General features: G+C 46.6%; 1 protein-coding gene across 3 annotated transcripts in view; it reads right to left on the bottom strand.

Moving 5' to 3' along the window:
• The window catches only part of LOC138301878 (hyaluronan-mediated motility receptor-like), a 182,133-nt gene that overhangs the window by 142,459 nt on the left and 17,193 nt on the right, over positions 1 to 22,481 (bottom strand). For 2 of the 3 annotated variants that reach the window (XM_069242372.1, XM_069242364.1), the window contains exons 3-4: positions 18,258 to 18,415; positions 13,569 to 13,780 (exon numbers count right to left, since the gene is read on the bottom strand). In XM_069242372.1, coding sequence (XP_069098473.1) covers positions 13,569 to 13,780; positions 18,258 to 18,415 — 370 coding nt within the window. Of the gene's footprint in view, positions 1 to 13,568; positions 13,781 to 18,257; positions 18,433 to 22,481 lie in introns of all 3 variants that reach the window. The other variant, XM_069242368.1, reaches the window with a different exon arrangement.

Genomic DNA, 22,481 nt, shown 5'->3' with positions numbered 1-22,481 from the left:
CACCACAGCTTCCCCCTCCACCCTCCCTCAGCCCAAGACACATAAACGCCCCACTCACCCACCCACCAGACACCCACCACCTACAAACATACCTCCCACAAACAAGCACCCAAGACATCCACACCATCACCTCATACAAACACTCCCTCCACACCAAAACCCTTTTGTTATAACCGTCCCCATGTGTCTAAGAAAGCTTTCTTCTCTGAGTTTGACTGTTTCCCTACTCCACCCGTTACATCCTTAAACATTCAGTTTCCATCCCCAAGGCAATGCCTTCTACCTCCAAGGCCTAGCCTACTCCTCCCTCCCCTAGAACAGCCAACCTTCCCCAAACCTAAACCTGAACACTCGCTCCCAAGCCAAAGCCCAAACTCCCCTCCCAAGCCTAAGCCCAACCCACCTTTACCACCACCCCATTCAGATCTTCCCTGAGGTGCCTGCCTGCCTCCTTGATGCCACTACCTGTGGAGGTTACATGCCAGTCAGGAGTTAAGTTGGGACACCATTATGTGCCTTTGGTGCACAGTCTCAGGACTATGGACTGGCCTATGGCCTTTGGCCTACTACTTATTTATTTTAAATATATATTCTGACCAACCAGTTGTTGGTTATCTGGTTACATCTCTGTCCTGCATTGTCTTACCTAGGTGTGAGTTGTTCATGGCTGACATTGGTTGCATGCAAGTATTTGTGTGTGTGTGGTGCTCGTGTTTCATGTATTGTGTGGGCAGTATATGAAGGTGTATGCAATGCTTTTCCCCCCCTAGATGGGGTGTGCGATGGGCATGTGTATGTGGCAGACATGTTGTTGTGATGGTATTGTGTGGTGTTTGTGTTGACGTGTTTGTTGTTGTGGTGTGTAACTTTGTGTGCTCTCACTGTGTGAGTGTGCGTATATTGTGCATGGTTTGATAGGTAAGATGTACTATGTGTGTGATGTGTATGTCGATTGGAAAGTTGTATGATTGTGTAATTGTGTGTGTTTGTTTCCTGTTGGTTGACCTTTGCGTTGCATGTGTGATGTGTCCCTGGCTAGTGTCAGTTGTGAAAGGTTGCCAATGTGTTTGTGATGTGGCGTTTGTGGTGTTGTTGTGACGTGTTGTTATGTTTTATGGTCTTCTGTGAGTCTGGGCCTTTGCTGTGTAGCCATGCATAAATGTGTGTTCTTGATGTGTGGTATATGTATGGTGGCTGCAGAGTGTGTGCTGTGTATGTGTGGGTGTCTTTGTAGTTCCATGTGAGTCTGCGTGTCAGTATACTGTTACGTGTGACTGTTGCCCCCGTACCCTCTTCCCTTTGGTATGTTATGCAACTGTACAAAATTTGAAAATATACAAATGCTACAGGTGATTGTGTGTACTTACGGTTGTTGTCATCATCGGCGGCGAAGAATCAGTTGTCTTTGGACGAGCAGGAGCAGTGGGTTGACGTCTAGTCCTGGTTCCATGGCGGCTCCAGACGAGTGTGGCTTCCTGACGGTGAGTGTCTCCTTTTATACAGTTTGTTTCTGCCTGGGTTTCTGTGGTGGTCCGACCGCGGGGGAAATCTGGTGGTGTGCAACCTCATAATAGGTCCAAAGGAAACATGGTCTCCACCGGCCTACTAGTGCCTGCAGTAGTCCACGGCGGTCTAGGGTTCAGTCAATTTTGTGATACAAATAAGTGCAAGAAAAAATGTAGATTCATCTGTGTCTGTTTAATCCCATGGGAAGAAAGCCTCTGCAAGCAGTACAACATTTCGTCTGAACGATCCCATCTTGCATACAAATTTCTTCAATGTCATGGTTAAATCAAGTGTGAGCAAAATGTAAACTTTTATCTTTGTATGATCTAGGTTCAGGTACAAACGCCACAGGCAAGATGAGTTGCACTACACCAAAAGGCTGTGTACCTCCGCCACATTCATTCATTTACAGTTGCACAATTTTGTGATCAAATCAAGCAAACAAAATGAATGATCAAGTTTCTGCCCTCAAATACTCAAGCAAACTGAGATACCTTACACCAAACAGGTAAGCTTCTCCACCAATAACGAGTGCAGCATTCCCTTAATTGTGCCTCAAATGCAGTGTAATCAAAACTTAGCATAATCTCTCGATGATCCCCAACCAAACCTTGTGACACAAAGCTGCTGCCAGACAATCTGCAAAGGAGCTGATTTGCATCACACCAAACAAACCTGATTAGTCAACCTGCAAATTTCATTTTTCATAATTCTTTTGATAAACCTAAGTGAAAGGCCCCTTTTCTGTAATATCTGCATTTGAAAAAGAGTCCAATTCATTTGGATCTGTTTCTGAATGTTTGTTAACTGAAACAAAAACTCAGATTTTAAATCAGTCATAAAGTTTTCAAGACCCTATTGGCACTTACTTGTGTTGGTGGGGTGAGTTGCCATCTCATGGATGGGGCTAACAGGTCCCTCAGAGGGACTATGAATCAGAGATGTAGCACAAGAAACTCAAATTAGATGTGCCAGGTCCCATGTCAAACTTCTAGGTGATTTGGAAACCTGGAGCATGCTCTGTCAAATGTTTTTGGAACCAAAGAGAGGAGTCTCGGGCGATGAATCCACAGGTAGTGAGGGGTAAATATAGCTGTGTAGGGTGTCAGTGTGAAAAGGTGGAGATAACTGAATACGTTGGCCTTGTGTTTTTCACTATGGTAACAAAATGTGGCACTTGTGTCTTTCTACTGTCATTTCTAATTTGACCCATACATGGCCCAGAAGTGGCTCTGATGAGATTGTACTCTACCTTATTGAGGCGCTGCTTTGTTGGTTATGTGTCTATAGAATGACAAATGGCGTTTTAAAAAAAAAAAGTTTTCAAGACCCTAAAATTGTCAACTTTGCATAAAACCTGGAGATTGTGGGGGACGTGGTCTGGCCGTGGAGAACGATGGCCACCTGATCTGTGTGCTCCGCGAGGCGGGAGATGGGGGAGCTGTAGGGGCATGAAAACTCTTCCCGGGGGCACAGAGGAGACCGGAGAGCGCAGTGAGAGCGGGGCCGCTTCCCAAGAGCGCTGCGGACCAACGGCCCCAGAGTAATCAGCGCCACGTCGCAGCGGCCTGGGAAAGAGCCCGGAGCTGCGGCCTTCAGCATTCTCAGAGCCCAGCGCTATCGAGGACAACCTGGCGGTGCAGAAGCGGAGCGGGCGCTCCTGGGTGCCGGATCTTCGTCGACCCCCCCCACCGTCGCGCCGACCAGCTTTCCACTATGCTGCTGGTGCGCTGTCTACGGTGGGGGATTGGGGCTCCACGAATCCGGAGCCTCGGAACCGCGATATCCTGGGACCTGCTTTCTGCGGCGGGCCCGACGTCGCCCTCCCAGGGGGGACACTGGGTGCCGGGGGCCCTAGGAGACCCTGCCCTCCTCCCCCATTGGGGGTCCATCTGCTCTCTTCTCCTGCTGTCAAGGAGGGGGGGCTGTGAACCACTAGGGACCATGACAGAGGACGGAGGGGCAAGTCAGCCTCCTTGTCACTGCTGGATGCCCTGCCATGCCTGTTGGACCTAGTACGCCCGCCCTTCCCCACGTTACGTTACTTGTGACAACTGAGAGCCCTGGAGGAGCCCTCAAAGGGGCTGGGCACAGCACCGGGGACCGTGAGATAGCGTTTATCACCACGGTTTGAACAACACCCCCATTAGGCTGCCATCTGGACTTCGTCCTTCCTCAGTTACCTTGGGCAAGACCTGGTGGACCCACTGTGCATCAATGTGAGGTGGGAGAGTGTATACCGCCTGTCGCATGGACCCCTCGGGAGATGACCCACGCCACGACGATAAAGGAACCGGTGCTCCCTGCCTAGCGGAGCACCTTTGCCCCTGCATGTTGAGTCTGCGGACCGCGCTCTGTCGTCACATTGCTATTGCAACGGACAGACACCTTCTTCCTCCGTACTGCGACCTCCTTTCATTACTAGAGCAAGGACTGCGCCACGGCCCCCGCTGGGACTAAGCCATCCACCGGCTACGCTACAGTGATATCCGGAGCCCTTCAGCCTATCCCCCCCTCTCCCACCCACCTACCCGTCCATACAGAGTGGGACCAACTGCACCTTCGGGAGGGGACCCCTGAGACCCCCGGTCCCCCCACACCCCTGACGCAGCCGCTTCCAGACTCTGCGATGGAGGCCAGAGATGCCAGGCAGCCGGTCGTCCCACAAGAACTCGGGCAAGCCGGCGAGGCAGTGCTCTTTTCTGAGGCCTTACTCCAGACGAAAGGAGCCCCTCCAACATTGGCAGCACAGCCATCTGCCACACACCACGATATGGCGGACTCAGCCCAGGAATCCACTATGGATCGTATCCTTCAGGAAATTTCGGCAGTTGGCCGTAGATTGGATGGGATGGATAGTGCAATGGTTTCATTGACTGCGGAAACTAAATCCATCCGTATGGAAATTGCAAGTTTTCAGACTTGCGTCCTGGGGTTGGAACAATGGGTGTCAAAAGTGGAGGCCCACGCCTCTTTTTTCCAGGACACAGACCAGGAACTCCTCTTTCTTCGCAGCAAGCTAAGAGACTTGTAAGACAGGAGCCGGAGGGACAATGTCCGCTTTATAGGATTTCCTGAAAACATTGAGGGAGAGGACCTCCACAGATTCCTGCAAGACACGCTGCCTAGGCTGACTGGTATTACCTTTGAGCCACCCTTGGAGTTCCAAAGAGCTCACAGATTGGGCCCCCAGAGATCCAGCACAGACGTCCGCACTGACCAATTATAGCCTGCCTTCTTCACCATACACAAGCCCGCCAACTTACACAGAAAGCATGTGCACAAGGTCCTTGCCAGCTGGATGGACATACAATTCGAATATCGGCAGACTTCTCCAAGGAAACCAGTGACCAACGAAGGGCATTCCTGGCCCTCCGCCCTTGACTACGCCAGCTAGAGGTGAAATACGGCCTGTTCGACCCAGCGAGAATGTAGATAACAAAAAATGGCGCATCCAAAGACTTCTATGACCCAGAAGACCTACGCTCTTTCTTGGATGGTCTGTCATGGACTCTTCCACCTCGACTCCACACCGAGACACAACAGTTGTAGATCAGAACACTCCCTCCCACGACCTTGCCCCAGGAGGGTCAGGGTCTGGCCACCACCCTTCTCTCCCCTGCCCCAGGGGATGGGACTTGGAGAGACTCCTCAACAGCCACGATGACAGAGGACAGGTGCTGCACACGGTGGCGCTTCACACGCAGGTGGCGGACAGAGACAAATCCTGCTCCCCTTTAAAGCCCCTAGCGGAGCCCACTTGAACCTGGTATATCCTTTTGGATCGCAGGAACCGAGAGCCTGGTGACCACGGCCCCTCCTTGGCCTGGGGACGGCAGACCCTTCATTGACCCATCAGCTGGCTGAGTATAGTTCTTTTCATTCCTGCACAATGTTGGGTGTTTTGCTATACCTTTGTTATTCTTGTCAAGCAAAGTTTTCTTACACACATAAAGTGGGGGTCGAGTAGATTCATGAAGATCGCTCATACCCTGTTGGGACTGATGATACCTGGGACAATAAATGCTCCTTAAGCATAGTAGCCCTGCAATTGGTCTAATAATATAGCTGTTAATATACTGACGATTGCGTGTTTTTCACTGTTGTATCTCCGTTTTGAGATTCTCGCGTTGCTCTTTGTATCCTCTCTTCCTTATATTTACTTCCATTCTGCTTCGCCCCCCCCCCCTTTTTTATTGTCTTGCGGCCCCCCCTCCCTCGGTGGGCTTGTTCTCCGGCTGTGTGATGCTGTGCTGCCTTGCCCCCCCTGTTAAGGGACACCAGATCAAATTACATTTTATCATGCCATGCCCCCCTGGGGAGAACCCGGCTCCGGGACCCTGGGAAGCTAGTACCAACGGACAATGGTGGCCCTGCACCCCCATTCCTGGGCGTGGCACCGCCGGCCTTGCCATTGCACTAAGACTAGTAAGGTCGGGGTATAGACCCGCAGATTGAAGTTTAGGCTTCCTGGGGCTCTAGTTTGCTCAATTTTTTCTCCTCCTCCCCCCTTTTCCCTCGCTCCCCTGCTTCCCTCCTTTCCTTTCTCCTCCTCAATTCTTCCCTTTCTTGATCCTCCTCCCTTACTTTTCTTTTCTTTTTGTTCTTTGCTATCCCCCATCCCCTGATCGGGGCTGGTTCTGTTCTGGTGTGTCTGTTTCTTCGCCTGTCCTTGCTCTGCTCCCCCACCCTACCCCTCCCTCATACCCTCTCTCTTTCCAATTCCCCCCGCCTCCTTCTCCCTCTACCCCCATCCACACATTTATTCTATATTCTTGCCCTCTGCCGTTTGTTCGCCTCTTCTATCTTCTCCCCCTGGTGTCTCTTTCTATTTCGCCCTTTTCTCCTTTTACCTTCCTTCACACCCTTTTCCTCCACTCACAATTCTCTCGGTCCTGTATTATACAGCGCCCCGCCCCGCACCCCTCACCCTCTCCCCTATAATTCTACCTCACCTCTTCACACCTTTCGCCCTACCGCTCCTACTAGCTTTCCCCCATGACTGGACATCCACATGCCTCGCCTGCCCCGTTACGGGTTATCTCTTGGAACGTCAATGGCCTCACCCATTTCATTAAACAGAAGAAAATACTTTCGTACCTCAATACCAAGCGGGTGGATATAGTCCTCCTTCAGGAAACCCACTTGACCGGGCTTGAATCTGATAAACTGCGAAGGAACTGGGTGGGGACCTTGCTGTCCAGCTGTAGCACGCCCCCTCTGGACGAACAGAGTGGTGTGCTGCGGAAATGTGGGACTACGATTTTGCTGCGAAAGAGCCTACCCTTTACAGTTACCAAATCATGGGCTGATCCGGAGGGGCAATATATATTTGCCAAACTGAAGCTAGGAGGCGCCTCGTTATGTGTGGGATGCGTCTATGCCCCAATAGGTCCCAAAAGACAATTTTTTCTCTGAATTAATCGTCTCTTGACAGAGATTGGAGCTTCCCGGTACATTATCGGCAGAGACTGGAATCTGGCCTGTGATGCCATATTAGACAGGACCGGGCCTCTGGACACCATCAATAATGGAGACAGAGCGTTACTGTCTGACGTAATGCATGACAACGGTCTGGTGGACCTATGGAGACTGACACACCCGGGCGATAGGGAATATATCTTCTTATCCCCAGTCCATGGTACCCAATCCCGACTGGACTACTTTCTCATTTCACACAGCCTTCTGGCACAAGCACAGGACTCTCACATACTGAGTGGGGGCTTGTGGGACTATTCCCCAATTCTCTTAGTCCTTCAGCTGAGCATGGTGTCCCCAGGCCGCAAACCATGGCGATTCGCTGTCCACCGCTACCAAACCCCTCAGGGGAAGGCGCACCTGCAGGCACACACATCCACATATGTCCGGGACAATCTTGGGTCAGTGACATCCAGGAGGATTACCTGGGCTGCGGCCAAAGCAACGATACGGGGACACATGATGCATGACGGCGCTCTGGCAAATAAAGACAGGGCAGCACGGCAAACAACCCTAGAAACCGACATCACACGCCTGACACAGCAATACACAGCCCGCCCCTCCCTCTCCTCCCGCAGGGACTTGGAGAGAGCCGTATGGCTTTGAATGAACTCTTTACCTCCCAGGCTGAATATGCGCTGCAACGCCTGCAGGGATGGCATATGGAACAAGGGGAGAAGGCTGGCCGTCTATTGGCCGCACAACTTCGCCAAAAAGCGTCAACGCTATCTATACCGGCCATCAAGGCCCAATCAGGGGAGATCCTCATGCACCCGCAGGACATAGTGGATGAATTTTCAACCTTCTATCGCCGCCTTTATACCTCGGACTCACAGTCCTCTCTTGCCCAGATAGAGGCCTTTCTCAGTGCTGGCACCTTCCCCTCCCTCTCCAATGAAGGCCGAGAACTGCTGGGGGGGACATCACCCATCAGGAAATTCTGCAGGTCGTCTCCGGTCTCTCGTCTCACAAGCCGCCTTGAGAAGATGGATTCCCAGCGGAATTCTACAAATGGGCGGGGGAGGAAACGCTTGATGTTCTACATGGGTGCTGGACGAAGCTTGTCAGACTAGTTCAGTGGGTGCGATATCCAACGCCGCCGTAATAGCTGTCATACCTAACCCAGGACGAGACCCTCTGCTTTGCGGAAGTTATCGACCCATATCTCTTTTGAACGGTGATATTAAGATATTGGCCAGTGTCCTAGCGGCCCGTATGCGCAGGGTCATACCGTCCCTTATACAGCAATCGCAGGTCAGCTTTGTGCGAGGCTGCAGCTCACGGAACCATCGTCATACCCCATGCCACGCCCTTTGGTGGGTTCGGGCTACCCCTGAGGCCACCTTAGCACTGTCCCTCGATGCCAAAAAAGCATTTGACCGCATAGAATGGCCATACCTTTTCACAACGCCAACAAAATACGGCCTGGGTGACCAATTTATTTCCAAGGTACGTCAGCTATACGACCATCCAACGGCACAGGTCAACTGTGGAGGCTTCCTCTCGGATCCTTTTCCTATCTGCAGAGGAACAAGGCAAGGCTGTCCTCTTTCCCCTCTTTTGTTTCTGCTGGCGCTAAAGCCGCTGGCGGCCGCGATTCACAGATCCCTTGGGATAGCGGGCATTCCCCTGCCGGGCGGCATCACCTCTAAACTCTACTTGTATACTGACGACGTCCTACTCACTCTAACTAACCTGGACCGCTCACTGCTTGCCCTTATGGCGATTATAGACGGCTTTGACCCTCTCTCGGGATATCGGGTAAACTGAGACAAGAGCGAAGCCCTCTCTCTGTCACGGGGGACGACGAAGTCAGTGATCCTGGGCTTCCCATTTCGCTGGACCCCGAAGCGCCTTAAATACTTGGGGATCCTTGTTAACCGTGGCCTGGAACGAATGACGGCGAACAATCTAGATCCTGTCATTGCACGTATGAGACTCGACTTTGACAAATGGGCCCAACTTAGCCTCTCTATGTGGGGCAGGTTACAGACGGTGCGTATGGTCACGGTACCGCGCTTCACATATGTACTGGGACTTCTCCCCCACCAGATACCCCTCTCCACGTCGAGGTCGGTGGACGCCGCAATCAGGGCCTTTGTGTGGGGATCCACACGCCCCCGTCTAGCATCGGCCAAGCTAATAGCACGTAGGTCACACGGCGGAATGGGACTCCCCTCGGTGGAACATTACGCTCTAGCCCTCCATCTGTCACCATTGGCTGCCACATTGTCTAGCCCTGCAGAGTCGCCACAGTGGGTGTCAGTGGAGAGGGAGTTGCTCTCCCATAGAGGAGACCTTAATGGACTTTACCGCATGACCTCTGTCCCCCCTGGCGACTCAAACCCGATTCTGAAGGCAACGGGTGTGGCATGGCAGAGGGCCCACCGACTCCTAGGGGTCCACCCCTCCCTCCACTCCCAGGCTCCCTTGTGGCACAATGATAGCATACACATAGGGGGTATAGCCCTGAACAGGCCGCAATGGAGGGACACCGGTATAACTAGCCTAGATCAGGTGTTGGAGACCGACAGGCTCAAACCTTTCACTAGTCTGGGGGAGGAATTCCGTCTCCATCCTACACAGAAGTGGAAATACCTACAACTCCAGCATTCCAGCATTATATGTGTCAAAATCCTGATATTGTCCATTGGGGACTACAACCCTCACCTATAATAGCCTACCTGAAGACATGGGGGAAACATAAGGGTGTTATGGCTGGCCTGTACGAAGTCCTTATCAGCCATCTATTCTCTCGACCGGTCTTGGATGAGCTGCGTTTGCAGTGGCAAACCCACCTCCAGCTGACTTTTGAAGAGGAGGATTGGGCAGACACAGTAGAAGCGTTGGACAGAGGGACACGCGAGGCTGACTTAAAGTTCTGCCTTATCAAGATACTCCATGACTGGTACTGGAACCGGGTGAAGCTACATAAGCTTGGCTTTCTTCCACATGCATCGTGTTGGAGCTGCGTAGAGCCGCGCTGTAATCTACTTCATGTTCTCAGTAGCTGTTTGTCAGTGCAGCCTCTATGGAAGGCGGTGGAGCATGCCCTGACGGACTTCATGCTGCTTCCAACCCCCTTTATTACTCATGCTGTATGGCACGACCTCCCTCCCGGCTTTATCATGACCGAAAAAAAGACTCTTGCATACAGCCTTGACAACTGCGAAAATATGTATTTTACGACACTGGAGATCCGCGACTCCCCCTACGCCCGAGGAATGGATTGTGGCTATGATTAGCATAGCCACACATGACAGAGTCATTTACAACCTGCAGGGCCAGTCTGCTATTTTTGCTCAAGTATGGGCTTCCTTCCTTCCTGACGTCTAGCCGGTATCGTTGTCACTACTGCTGCCCCCCAGCCGACCTCATGCACCTCCTACTCTCCTCTTCTTCCCCTCTCTATCCCACCCTTCTTCCCCCCTCTTCCCACCCATCCCCCCATCCTTCTCTCTTTCCATACCTCCCTCCCTTTGTTCTCCTAGCCTTGGGGCCACTGCACTTGGTCGTTTGGTTACTCTCACCCCCCTCACTCCTTCTCTACCCTTCCCCTCTCGCCTATTTACTTCTATCTTGATACTCTCCCTTTTCTTTTTCCTTTCTTCGACACCAGATCCCTTCCCTTCCTTTTCCCCAGCCCTTCTCTTCTTCTCTTCTCTCTGTCCATCTCCTGGCTAACCTTGCAAGACCTGGACATTCCACCCTCCTACCACACCTGCCACCGCAACCCTTGCTACTGAATTTCCCGACTATCATGAAGCAGCTTCCCTTATCCCCACATATGCACTCTCCGATAGCTCCCGCTATGAGACGGACTCCGCTTGCGTCAAATGCATTTCTATTTACCCACTTCAGTCCTAAATAAGGGAGGAAATAATACACAGAGACGTAGGATCCACGTGTGGCGGATACACTTCGGAATACTGTCCAAGCCTGTTGGCCGATTTCCCCTCACCCTCCTCCCCCCTCTCTTGTCAGCATGTTTTTGAAAGGTTTGCATCCCCCGCCCATTTCCCCCCTCCCTCCACCTCCCATTTCCTTCCCCCTCCCCTCTCTTAGTATTGATTAGTATTGCTTGATTCGTTACCTGTCGCTTTTCGCCCCATCACTATTATTCACTATTATTCACTATTATTTTCTCTTGACCTCCTTTTCTCTCTCTCCCCTCACCGCTGTTTGGTTCTACAGATATTGATGTACATGCCATGTTTTTTGCAGCTGTACCTCAGGCGACACTCATGCGTTTCTTTTCTGGATCATATTGTGCACGAACTGATGTTTACTAGCCTTATTCATATGGATTATTCTCTTGCCCTGTGAGGCTGTGTTATACTGTATTTACATGGTATGTTACCTGCTGTTAAACGCAATAAAAAATTACAACACAAAATACCTGGAGGTTGTTACAAATCCCAGGGTGGATCATGTGGGTGATTTGAAATTGAGTATTCAGCTGTGTAAATGGGGTAGCATCAATAAGTTTAGTTTACAACTGCAGCACAATTAAGATGCATATGTTGCCTAAGTTCCTTAGGGCCATCTGTCTGTTTATCCCAGGGGTCTCTTTAGGGAAATTAATGCAGTCATCTCTAGCTTTGAGAAACAGGTAGAAATTGTGCAGGCTTTTAGCGATCCCAGATATACTCACTATACTTCCCTGTGGGTCAATCCTAATCTACCTGAAATCTTCTCTGATTCTGGTAGCTATCTATGGTACAGCTATAGTGTAGTTCTATGATACATGCACTTAAGCAAAGCTATTCTAGCAATATAGTTCTAAAAAATACATGGTTACAAAACATGCTTGGTGTACATAATAGCATTAGCAAATTTCCTAACCTTGTCATTGAGTTTATTATTGGACAGTATGTTGAAGGATAAGAACGCTCTCTGTATATTTTATTTATAAACAATATGTAAGGTCACTAGTGCCACTCTTCAAACCAATGGACTGAGAAGATAGCTGTTACAGTATCAGAGGACGAGTTAGCAGAGAGTATAATAAGGAATCCTCCAATTAGCCCATGGGTTGAGAAATGTTCATAATGTATATTTTGGAAGTTTACATTTTTATTGGGAACCAACTCACACCGTCATCTAAACCCATCTTTATGGGACTTGCCCCAGAACTGCTCTCTGCCATAATTATTGCTAGGCGGCAAAACATCACCGACACATGGTATTCCATATACATGTTTCATATATTTTTATACTATGGAGATTTCGCTCTCAAAAGTGGGGACAGGTGACATAAAATGAGACAGATATGGGGACCTGTAATTGAATTGGGTGATGAAATGCTTTTTTAAAATATATATTGCGTATGATTATTACTCAGGTGTACTTCCTAGCTTTTTAATTATTTATATATGATGTAGATATGAACTCTGTCATAAATGTTGTATGTAATTAAATTTTTAGTAAATAAAACATATAAAACTTAAGAAAGAGGTGCTCTTTTGGCTAATCCCCCCAAAAAATTTAAAATTACTCACTTAGGTTTATCTCTGCATGCTCTCTAAAGTTCCATCTTTTTGGAATTCTCATATAAACCCAGGAGTGTTTCTGGAAGCCGCCCACTGTCACCAACTCTATGGAAAACGTACATATATAGACATTTTTGCTTCTGGAAATGTAGATGTGTACCTTTTTGCATCTGAAAATGTCACACTAAAGTGCAATTGTGCTTTTAAACGTGTTTTCTTTTCTCCCTTTCCTTTCTCTGCACTCTGCCAATTTTATAGCTACTCCCCTTTCCTATGCTGAAAATGAATAAATGTAAAACGGCGTTGAGGCTGGAAAACTTCCTGCTAAAGTTTGTGTTGACTAACATTGTTACCCCCACTCTTGAACACTCTCATCCATTTCTATGGTCAGGTAGCAGCTCATGAGAAATATCACTGACAGAATATCAGAAACAAAAATATTGTGTGGACAGAATATTGTGTCAAAAATATCAAGGACCAAAATATTGAGAAGGTAAGTGCAAGTAGGTAAGTATAGATTTACTATTTTTAATTCCACATCTACGTACCTTGAAGATATATATATATCGTCAAGGTTAATATATGTGAAGGTATATACAGTAAAACTTTGCTTAACAATAGAAACTTACCCTTAATATTCTTGACAGGATAGTTTGTGCCTCGATAATTTTGTTCTGATATTCTGTCTAAACACACAAGAGCCTTAAGTGCTGGTACAAAGAGCCTTGACAGCCCATATTTTCTGTCAAAATCTCTTTAAAGAGTCCCATGAAACATGATCTTCGTAGACTAAAAAAGTAAGGAAGATGCAGTGATTCTGATAAACCCTTGTTTAAAATACTCCTTAGAGGAAATCACCCTCATTTGTTCTTTCTTAAGTATGATCAATCGACGTCCTCCGTTTCTACCATGTCTTCCGTGACTGCTGAGAAGATGCAAAAGCGGTGGCCTTTCACTACCTGAGGTAATAACAGCTCAAACTCCGTAACCCAAACTTCTTGTAAATTGGCCGTACTAAAATAGCATGTAAATAGGCTACTGGGAGTTTATTTAAAGTTGTTGGCCATGCTAAGAATGTGTACATTTGGTTACCTCTCCAGCAGAGTCTTTAGATTTTCAATTTCTGTCGCTTTGGCTTGATTGCTCCGCTGTAGATCTCCCACCACTTCTTCCAGCCGGGATTCGGACTTGTTCAAGTGCCTCAGAGCCTTAAGCACATCATTAATTTCCTTCTTCAGAACATAATTTTCTAGCGAAGACTGTTCAAATGCCTCAAACAGCCGCTCTTGAGAAAAAACTCGTCTCTGTAAGAAATAGGAAACTTCAAATAACAGAATTAAAAAAAAACATTTATGGCCTATTTTTTCACGTTTGTATCATCATGTGTGTATGGAAGAACAACTGTCGTAGGGCACAACATGGACGAGAAGACACGGACAGAAGTGATGTCATAAGATATGTGGCACTGTTAGGAAGTCACGGGACAAATGGATGTGTGAGTAAAGGATATATTTTGTTCCCACAACGTCGGTGAATGTATTCACTAATGTTTTGGGTGGGGGCTTGCATGGAGAAACACAACTGAAAGCGTAGCACCAATTTACCACCTGTTACAAAAGCTCACTTGAGCGCAGACACAAACTGTGGTACATATTTAGCCAAGATCTAGCTATTCATAGAAAACCAATGAGGGGGGTGGGTAAAAGCTGGAGGCTTAGGAAGAGCCTGCCTCCCTACCACACAATATTATGGGACTAGACACAGACTTACTAAGAGCTTGTGTTTCCCTTGGCAGGGCAAGCCCTTAAGTCCAATTTATTAAAGTAGGCAAGGCCACTTTGCATATCTCTGCATGGTTTAGTAAATCTAGAGTAACACAACGCTGGACAAGTCAAGGCATGCCATGGGTGGAGTATGGGTGATCCAACGCATCCTCCCATGGATTTTGGCACATTCCAAGATATACTAAGACTATTAAACCTTGGAATGCATCACAATGCTATGCCATCCAAAAAGGGGCATAACAAGGAGAAATATATTTATTTCTCCTCTTTATTTCCCCTTTCTACTTGTGTTGTATTTTGCAGCACACATAGGAAGCAGAAAATGCCTTTGAATTTTGTTTTTGTGCAGGAAGATGCCCCTTTATGCATAAAAACAGTTTTGCTTCGAATGGAGGCACTCTTGCACCACGCGCAAGGCTTCCTGCGCTTGCACTAGGCAGCACTGAGTGAGCCAGTGCACAGAAAGAGCAGGAATGTGCCATATCTATGTATATATGGCTCATTCCTGCTCTCTCCATTCGATGCAGTGTGGCAAGTTGTCTTGCTGTGTTGCGTTGTGCGAAATGTTAGTAAATCTGAGCCCTCCTGTTGAACCCACCAAGCCTGTGTTCCTCGGGCCGTACTCATTGACAAAGAACAGGTAGTCTATCAGGTAGGAGGCAAAGGCTGTGCCCTGGTGACCAAGAGGTGACCTAGATGTTCCCTGCACCTATGTAAGGACATTTGGGGGCAGGAGAGAGGCTTCCCTAAAGTATTAAACTTCCTTTAAATGCGTGAGGAGTGAGGACAGTCCCTGATCACCAGTCCTCTTGTTAGTTTTATAATTGTGGCCAGTGCTTGATTTGTAAAATAACGAGTGCCTGTGTCCATAAGAGCCACTCAGAAGTCTGTCTTGTGCTATTAAATGTCAGTGAGCTAAATACTGAGGCTGCTAGCTAGTGTTGAGGCCTATTTGATCAACTACAGGACACTGTCTGCCCCTTTATCTCACTCTTGCAGTTTCCTTGCAGTTACATGCTTTTTCCCTTGGTGACGTTTTTAATGTGATTGTCTTCTTCTTTTGTGTGTTGTTCCCTTGTGTGTTCTTGGGTAAGGTCCAGTGAGGAAACAGAAGTGCTGGTCCCCAAAATTGATTTTCGATGGCCCCTACTGGCAACCACCAGCTCACATTAAGTACTGATTGTGGCCCAATTTCATGTACCTTGTTAATCAATTAATAATAAGAGTATTCAATAAGAACATGAGTAACATTAAATCTCTCATGTAATAATTGCACTTTTGCAATACTCCACAAAATAATACTGAATTGTTCTGAAGGAGATACTTTGAGACTCATTGCAAGTGCTCTCCACGTACTTCCACCTACAACCACTCAGGTCACACTCCAGAAGTAAACATCACAAATATTCTATTACCTCCACAGGGTGGGGGTAGACTTAGTGCACATTCTATGAAAAAAGATGAGGTTCCACTGAAAAATGGGAAATTAAAGTGTAAATCAGTAATTCAGTAACTCTAGGTACAATCAACAAGGTAATTCCCTATTTCTGTGATCTATTTCTCCCAGAGTGTTCTGTTGTTTTGAGCAGCTGACAGGTCTGGGTGAAACATGCCAGATCTGCAGTGTTTCCATGGACCTCGTAATTCCCATGTACCCAGTAACTCACATTAAGACGTCCATCTGAATTAACAGGCCATTGGTAATGGGCGAATCATGAAGACATCAATCAAGCAAACACCAAGCCAATAAATAATATACAAGGCATTCTAATTCTGCCTATCTCTTGCTGTTCGATTTGTGTATTCAAATGCAAAATTATGTAAGCAAGTAATAATTATATATTTATTTACTATTTCTCACCACAGCCTTCTGTTTTCTTACAAATGTTGCAAACAGATGTTTCTGATGACTAAATCAAGGGTGATTATTTTGTTCAACTCAGAAGTTTAACTCAAAAGTTTAAAAAGCTGTATTAGCCCTGCTAGGCTGTATTACCCTACTGAGCAATAAGCCCATTAAAAGGGTGGGTGGGCAAAGTGTCATTCTTCCCCAGGCCCTGTGGTTTTTGAAGAAAAGCATGACCTGCCTGGTCATGATTTTCAACACATTTCCAAACCGATGTTGGTCTGTCTGTAAACTCATCAAAAGTCAGAGATTCAGGAGCACGATTTGGCACCAACCTGAGTAGCATCAAATAGTTTTGAGTTAGTGTGAAGATTTCACCATCCCAAGATATACCCCATTCAAAATATTGTGACCACCTCACTCCAGGTCATCATGGACACTGTCTCCAGTATTGAACCTTTCATTGAGACATCACTGATTTCAGGTATATTAGACTAATTTATTCAATAGGAGGAAAATAATACTACAACAACCAAAATGTATTAGGTTATGACTCAAAAGTCCAGAACTGGAAACATTATTTGTAATGACCTGGGGAATGGTGGTTAGACCTGTTCATAACAGACCCCTCTGTAAGATCCTTGAATTCTAGTCTTGAAATTAACTGCTTAAATCATCAGACAGAAAATGGAGAGACACACTAACCTGGGTTAAGGCAACTCTGGGTTGGGACCTTGCTCCTTTCAAGCCACAGAGTTCACTTTCTGGCAGCCATATGATGCTGAGCTAATACTTCAGAATTGTGGATCAAGCTTATGGTAAAGGGTATGGTCCCTGTGTCTTATGGAAAAGAAAAGGTGTGGAGCTTTCCATATCACTTGAAGTAACTTTGACAATCCTGCATCACTTGGAATCATACTCCAGAGCAATAAAATACTCGCCTAAGTCAAAATACATAAGAACAGCCAGATCAAAAGAACCGTATGGAACCAACAAAAGGCTGTCAAGACATTGTCCAGTGTCAAACATTCTATGCTCTCAAAAGAACAGAGGAAAACAAAAAAGTGAATTACTTGAATTGATCTCAGCCACTGATAATCACTCAGGCTGCATTCCAGTCCATTAATTTTTTGTCTAGTATGCCACCTAAGACAGGAACCAGCCATGTGAAAATCATCCTTTGTCCGGCTCCAATGCAAACCATGGAGTCTTAATCGACAGGCTAAGTCTTTTTCTGAACTGAATCAGAAGCAACCCCAGACCAATTTCACCCTATCTAAGCCTCGCCAATAGGGCGCACCTTAGTTCATAAGAAGGTGCCAACAGCAGTCCCCCCACTTCATCCCCTCGTGAATTTGTCTACATGAGATCCTCCCCAAGTCATCTCTACACCCTCAAGGAGGATACAACCACACTGATTTGTCGACATGGAACCTTCTCTTTCCGCTTTCAGAGATTCATTCACACTAGAGAGAGCATTATTTATATGTAAATATAAGTCCAACAAAGATTGCCCAGTAGGCCCAAACTCTTTGCAGGTCAACTAGGTCACATCCCTGCCCAAACCAGTCCTGGGACCTTAACCCATTGAAGACTTTTGCTAACAATTTTCTTCCCTTTTTATTTTGCACTGCCAGAGAATTTGTTGAGCCCATAAAGTAAATGCTCATACCAGGCCTTCAACCTTGAGCTTTAGGAAGCATTATACATTTTCTGTCTTTTGCCTTCACTCTAGATTGACACATTGTAGCGATCAGAGAACGTTTTCTCGGGACCTGCTATCTTTCCCCTTACATATTTATCCCTGCATTCTTTTCTAAATTTCAGGTGCATAATTTGATTATGACTGTCCCTCAAGACATGGTTATGGGGTAAGATAGGTTTAGTATGATGGCTATGAGGTGGAATATTTTTAAGCTGAGTAGTAAAAGAACATCCAAGGTTAATACCAACTTTGCAGTCTATTCTTAGAACGATTTTGTTTCACAACCGCCTAAAACTGTCAAACCTTAAAGTTTCATCTAAACTCATTGATCAGCTCTATGGTATCCTCACCAACATTCATCAGAAACCAAATAAAATGATCATGGCATAATAGGAAAGATAGATATTGTTTTCAAAGAATGTCAGCATCAGATAATAAGAGGGTACCTTTGTCAACCAGATGTCGTAAACGTGCTGTTCCAGTACGGTCTTGGTTTCCATGTTGGCTTCTGTCTGTAGTTGAAGCTTTCTGGATGTTGCAGCCAGTTCACATTTAAGAAACTGCTCTCTTTCTGTGGCTTCCTTGATTTCCTGCACCAACCTCTCTGAAAGAGAACTACTGCTATACGACCAAAAGTTTGGTAAAAGTGTGCTAGAGAACAATTATAGACACTACAAATCACTCCGGTGGTTTCAAACAAAGTACCAGTTTTCAAGATGACCGCTGCAATTTGTCAAACTTTAAAAGTGAAATAATCCCATGCCGTCTAAAATACAAAAAAATATTTGGCATACACGTATCGCTGCTCAGAATGTTCACCCCATTCAAATGCTTTCCAAAGGAGGATCCTTAAAAATATCTAAATTTAAATTTAAGAGCAAAGGATACCACGAATCCCAAAAATATATTCTACTTAGGCCTTTCCTACATGCATCTGTTTTTACTTTTATTGTAGACCAACGAAGCTTCTGTGTGTGCGGGTGTGAGGAATATATTCCTTTTTATGGTGTGTTGTTTAGTTTAAAGTCACAGGGTATGTTTAGACGTGGCTGAAAATTAAACTACCATCCAACCACAACATTTATTTTCAGGAATAGCTTTAGGGTGTGCTGTGTCAACGAATGTGAAATCCAGCCCCATTCCTTTTTCATGTCTGTGATATTAGTCTACAGTAAGAAAACAAGACCTGACTGGAAATATGACTTTTAAGAAACAATGCGTTCACCTTCGCTTGAACTTTCACATAGCTCTAGTCCTCCCAATCACAATATCTAAACACACCTGCTCTGGAACCATGTTCAAACTTAGAAACCGCTCTCATCGCAACTTTCAAACGTCTTTGGAAGAGCAGCTTGTTGTCAGGGAGGATGCATGCCACAATACTGCGATGAAAAATATACGAGTAGCAACATGACGTCACATATTGACAACCACTACTATTTCACCAGGGTAAGTATATGCAAGTGTAGATTTACTATTCTTAACTCCACACTTTACTTGGCTTAATAACTTAGTGATGATTTGCATATTGTCAAGGTATGTTGATGTGGAATTAAGAACAGTATATCTACACGTATTAATACTTATCTTGATATAATGGTAGTCGAAACAGTGGATTCATTAATACTGCAGGTTGTTATTAAAACCTCGATATTGTGTAACACAGCATGGGGGAGCAGCGGGGGGCCATTCTCCCACTAACGTCTCACTACAAAGCATGAGTGGGAGATGACTCTCAAGCATGTATGTCTTTTTGAATTTTTTTATTGCCGGTTGTAATCAATATATAAACAGTATAGAGTATCAAACGACTCCCTGGTCTAGGAGTCCAGAGATCAGACATCTCTGGGAAATAAAATTATGATAAATAAACATTTCACGGGCAACGCAACAAATGCATCGGTGCAGTGACAAAATACGCCCGAATCCCACATTGTGAACACCTCTATATTAATCAATTGTAATTGGGAGAGGAGGGAACAGAGGTGAAGCTAATAGCCTTGTGATAGGGATGCAGTTATCGCATTACGTTGTAACGATATGATTACAGGCAGTATCCGAGGAACAGGCAAAGCGGGTCTGAGTGTTAGAATCAGTGCATGTTTTCATTAACAGCAGTGAGGGTAACATTTCAGAAGTTGTGGCGGCGAGTATATATCCAGGCAATATGTGATGTTGGTGCACTCGAGAAGGGGTGCATGGCCAGTGCATCGTGGGGTGGGCCTCATGAGGGACGGTCGTCTGGGGTCATGTGTTGGATGAATTGGCCGAGGAGCGTATCCCACTCCTGGGAAATAAAGCGTTTGCAAAGATGTTGCAGTTCTTCATATCGGAGGGCCATTCCGACGGTTGTCCACCATTTGGGCATAGTATTTTGCCAGGCCGCCAGCTGGGGCCTGTGCCTGGCCTTCCATTGCAGTGTGAGTGTTCTCTTGGAAGGAAGGAGAGCTATCCCAGCAAACCTACGCCCTTATTTAAACTTTTTTGCGCCGCATTTGCGCCGCTTTTTGACGCAAAAATGGCGCAGACGTACAAAATACATGCCCATATTTATACTTTTTTAGCGTCACATTTGCGTCATATTTTGACACGAAAGCGGCGCAAACTTACAAAATACAATTGTACTTTGTAAGTTTGCGCCGCTTTTGCGTAAAAAAGCAGCACAAATGCGGCGCTAAAAAAGTATAAATATGGGCCACAATTGTATTTTGCAAGTTTGCGTCGCTTTTGCGTAAAAAAATTACGCAAATGCAGTGCTAAAAAGGTATAAATATGGGCCCTAGTACGCACAAGTGCTTCTTCCTACGTTTAAATATGCCTAAGGCACAGGCCTCCCAGGTGGAAATGTCTGTGAGTTCAGTAACTTCACACAGAGCGGTGTGGACAATGCCCCAGTAGGTGCTGAGGGTAGAGCAAGACCACAGTATATAGAGGAGGTCTGTATTGTTAACTTGGCATCGGAGGCAGCGGGAGTCAGCTGTGGGAAAATAGCGGTGGAGCTATGCAAGAGTCAAATACGTTTGGGGCAGGATATGAAATTGCATGTTTTTAAATCTGGCCTTTCAGTAGACAGACTGTGGAAAGGCCAGGCCCTGGTCCCATTCTTTGTCATGAAAGTTCTCCACATGTCCTCCTACCACCTCGCACATTGGAGGGGAGGTGAAACATAGGTCCACAGAGCTTGGTAGAGCCACGTAATCAGGTGACCTCTGTCTCCCGTACTGAGGATCTCCTGTAATACAGCATAGATAGGAAGCTCATCATCCTGAGTGAACCAGAGGAGGTGGAATGTTTTGTGTAGGGGTCAACAGGTGAGGAATTGGCCTGGTGGAAAGTCGTGTTGGCCTGCAACTGATCAAATAATAGAAAGTGGTCACCAGAAAACAGATTATCAGCAGTAGTGAGGGAGTATTCGTGCCAGTCTCTCAGAGCCGATGCCGAATATGTCCCTAAGTATCAGGGTCCCTAAGTATCAGGGTAGGCCCTGTAGTAGGAACCCTGGAGAATAAGGAAGGATGTGTGGTGTGAGAAATCACATTCTGTTGATACATTTGTGGGCTATCATGGTGTGCAGGGAGAATGGGCAGGTTGGCACAATCCTGTGAAGCAGGAAACTGCTTATGTCAGCCTTAGTGAGGAGTTGTGCAGTATGGTATGTTTCTTCCAAGTTAAGGTTCGCCAGCAACCTAGCGACCGCACTGCAGTTGGGCTGCCAGGTAATATGCCTCAAAGGATGGGGCACCCAGGCCACCTTCACCAATTGGTAGTTGTAGTTCTTTCAGGGCTATCTGGTGACGGCCATTACCCCAAATGAGATATATCATCACTGTGTCTAGGTCTTGAAAGAAGCTGCGGGTGGGATCAAGGGTAAGTTGGTGAAGTAGTATAGTAAGTGGGGGAGTACCACCATTTTTGACAGGATCTTCCCCGTAGTGGTGATTGGAAGTTTCTTCCAGAATTCCCCATAGAACTTCATCACCATCAGCACAGGTCAGAGATTCCCATCAAGGAGATCTGCTGCAGTGTCTTGGAAGAGAATTTCCAGATACCTGACCACAGATCTGCACCAGGTGAGAGGGACAGCATCAATACTTATCCCCTGATAATTTGACCCAGTTTACTGCCAGGCCACTACACTTGGCGAAGGAGTGTAGCGCACTTTGGATAGGGGTGAGGTCAGTTCATGCACGCCGGAGGTACAGCAAGAAGTTGTCAGCGTACAGTGACACTGCATGCATCCTGTCCACAAGGGGAATGCCCCAATCCCACAGTCAGATGGCTAGCGATTCCACGGCTAATGCAAATAGCAGGAGAAAGAGAGGACATCCCTGTCAGCTGCCTAGCTCAAATCTGTTCTGGTCCAGGTGGATGAGCTCTGCGAAGATCTGTGAATAACTAGTTGACAGGATTTTGTCCAGTATTTTTTAATCCGCCCCTAGAATAGCAATGAGGCAGTATGAGGAGATATTGATGGGGCCCCTATTAGACTTTGGGAGTGATATGAACCATGGTGTGCTGACATAATTTCACTGAAACCGAAAGTGAAATGAGTCAATTGGCTCATTTGACTTTCACTGTCTGCCGCAGGAGGGCAATCCCCAAGCAGAGATCTACCCATTAGACACTAAGGAGGGGAAGGCCTTTGCTCCCCCCATAGTAATTTGAGCATA

Source organism: Pleurodeles waltl, chromosome 1_2 (assembly GCF_031143425.1).
Source record: "Pleurodeles waltl isolate 20211129_DDA chromosome 1_2, aPleWal1.hap1.20221129, whole genome shotgun sequence".
NCBI classification, from domain to species: domain Eukaryota; kingdom Metazoa; phylum Chordata; class Amphibia; order Caudata; family Salamandridae; genus Pleurodeles; species Pleurodeles waltl.
The sequence above is the reverse complement of the archived record's forward strand: the minus strand, read 5'-3'. Positions and strand labels throughout refer to the sequence as shown.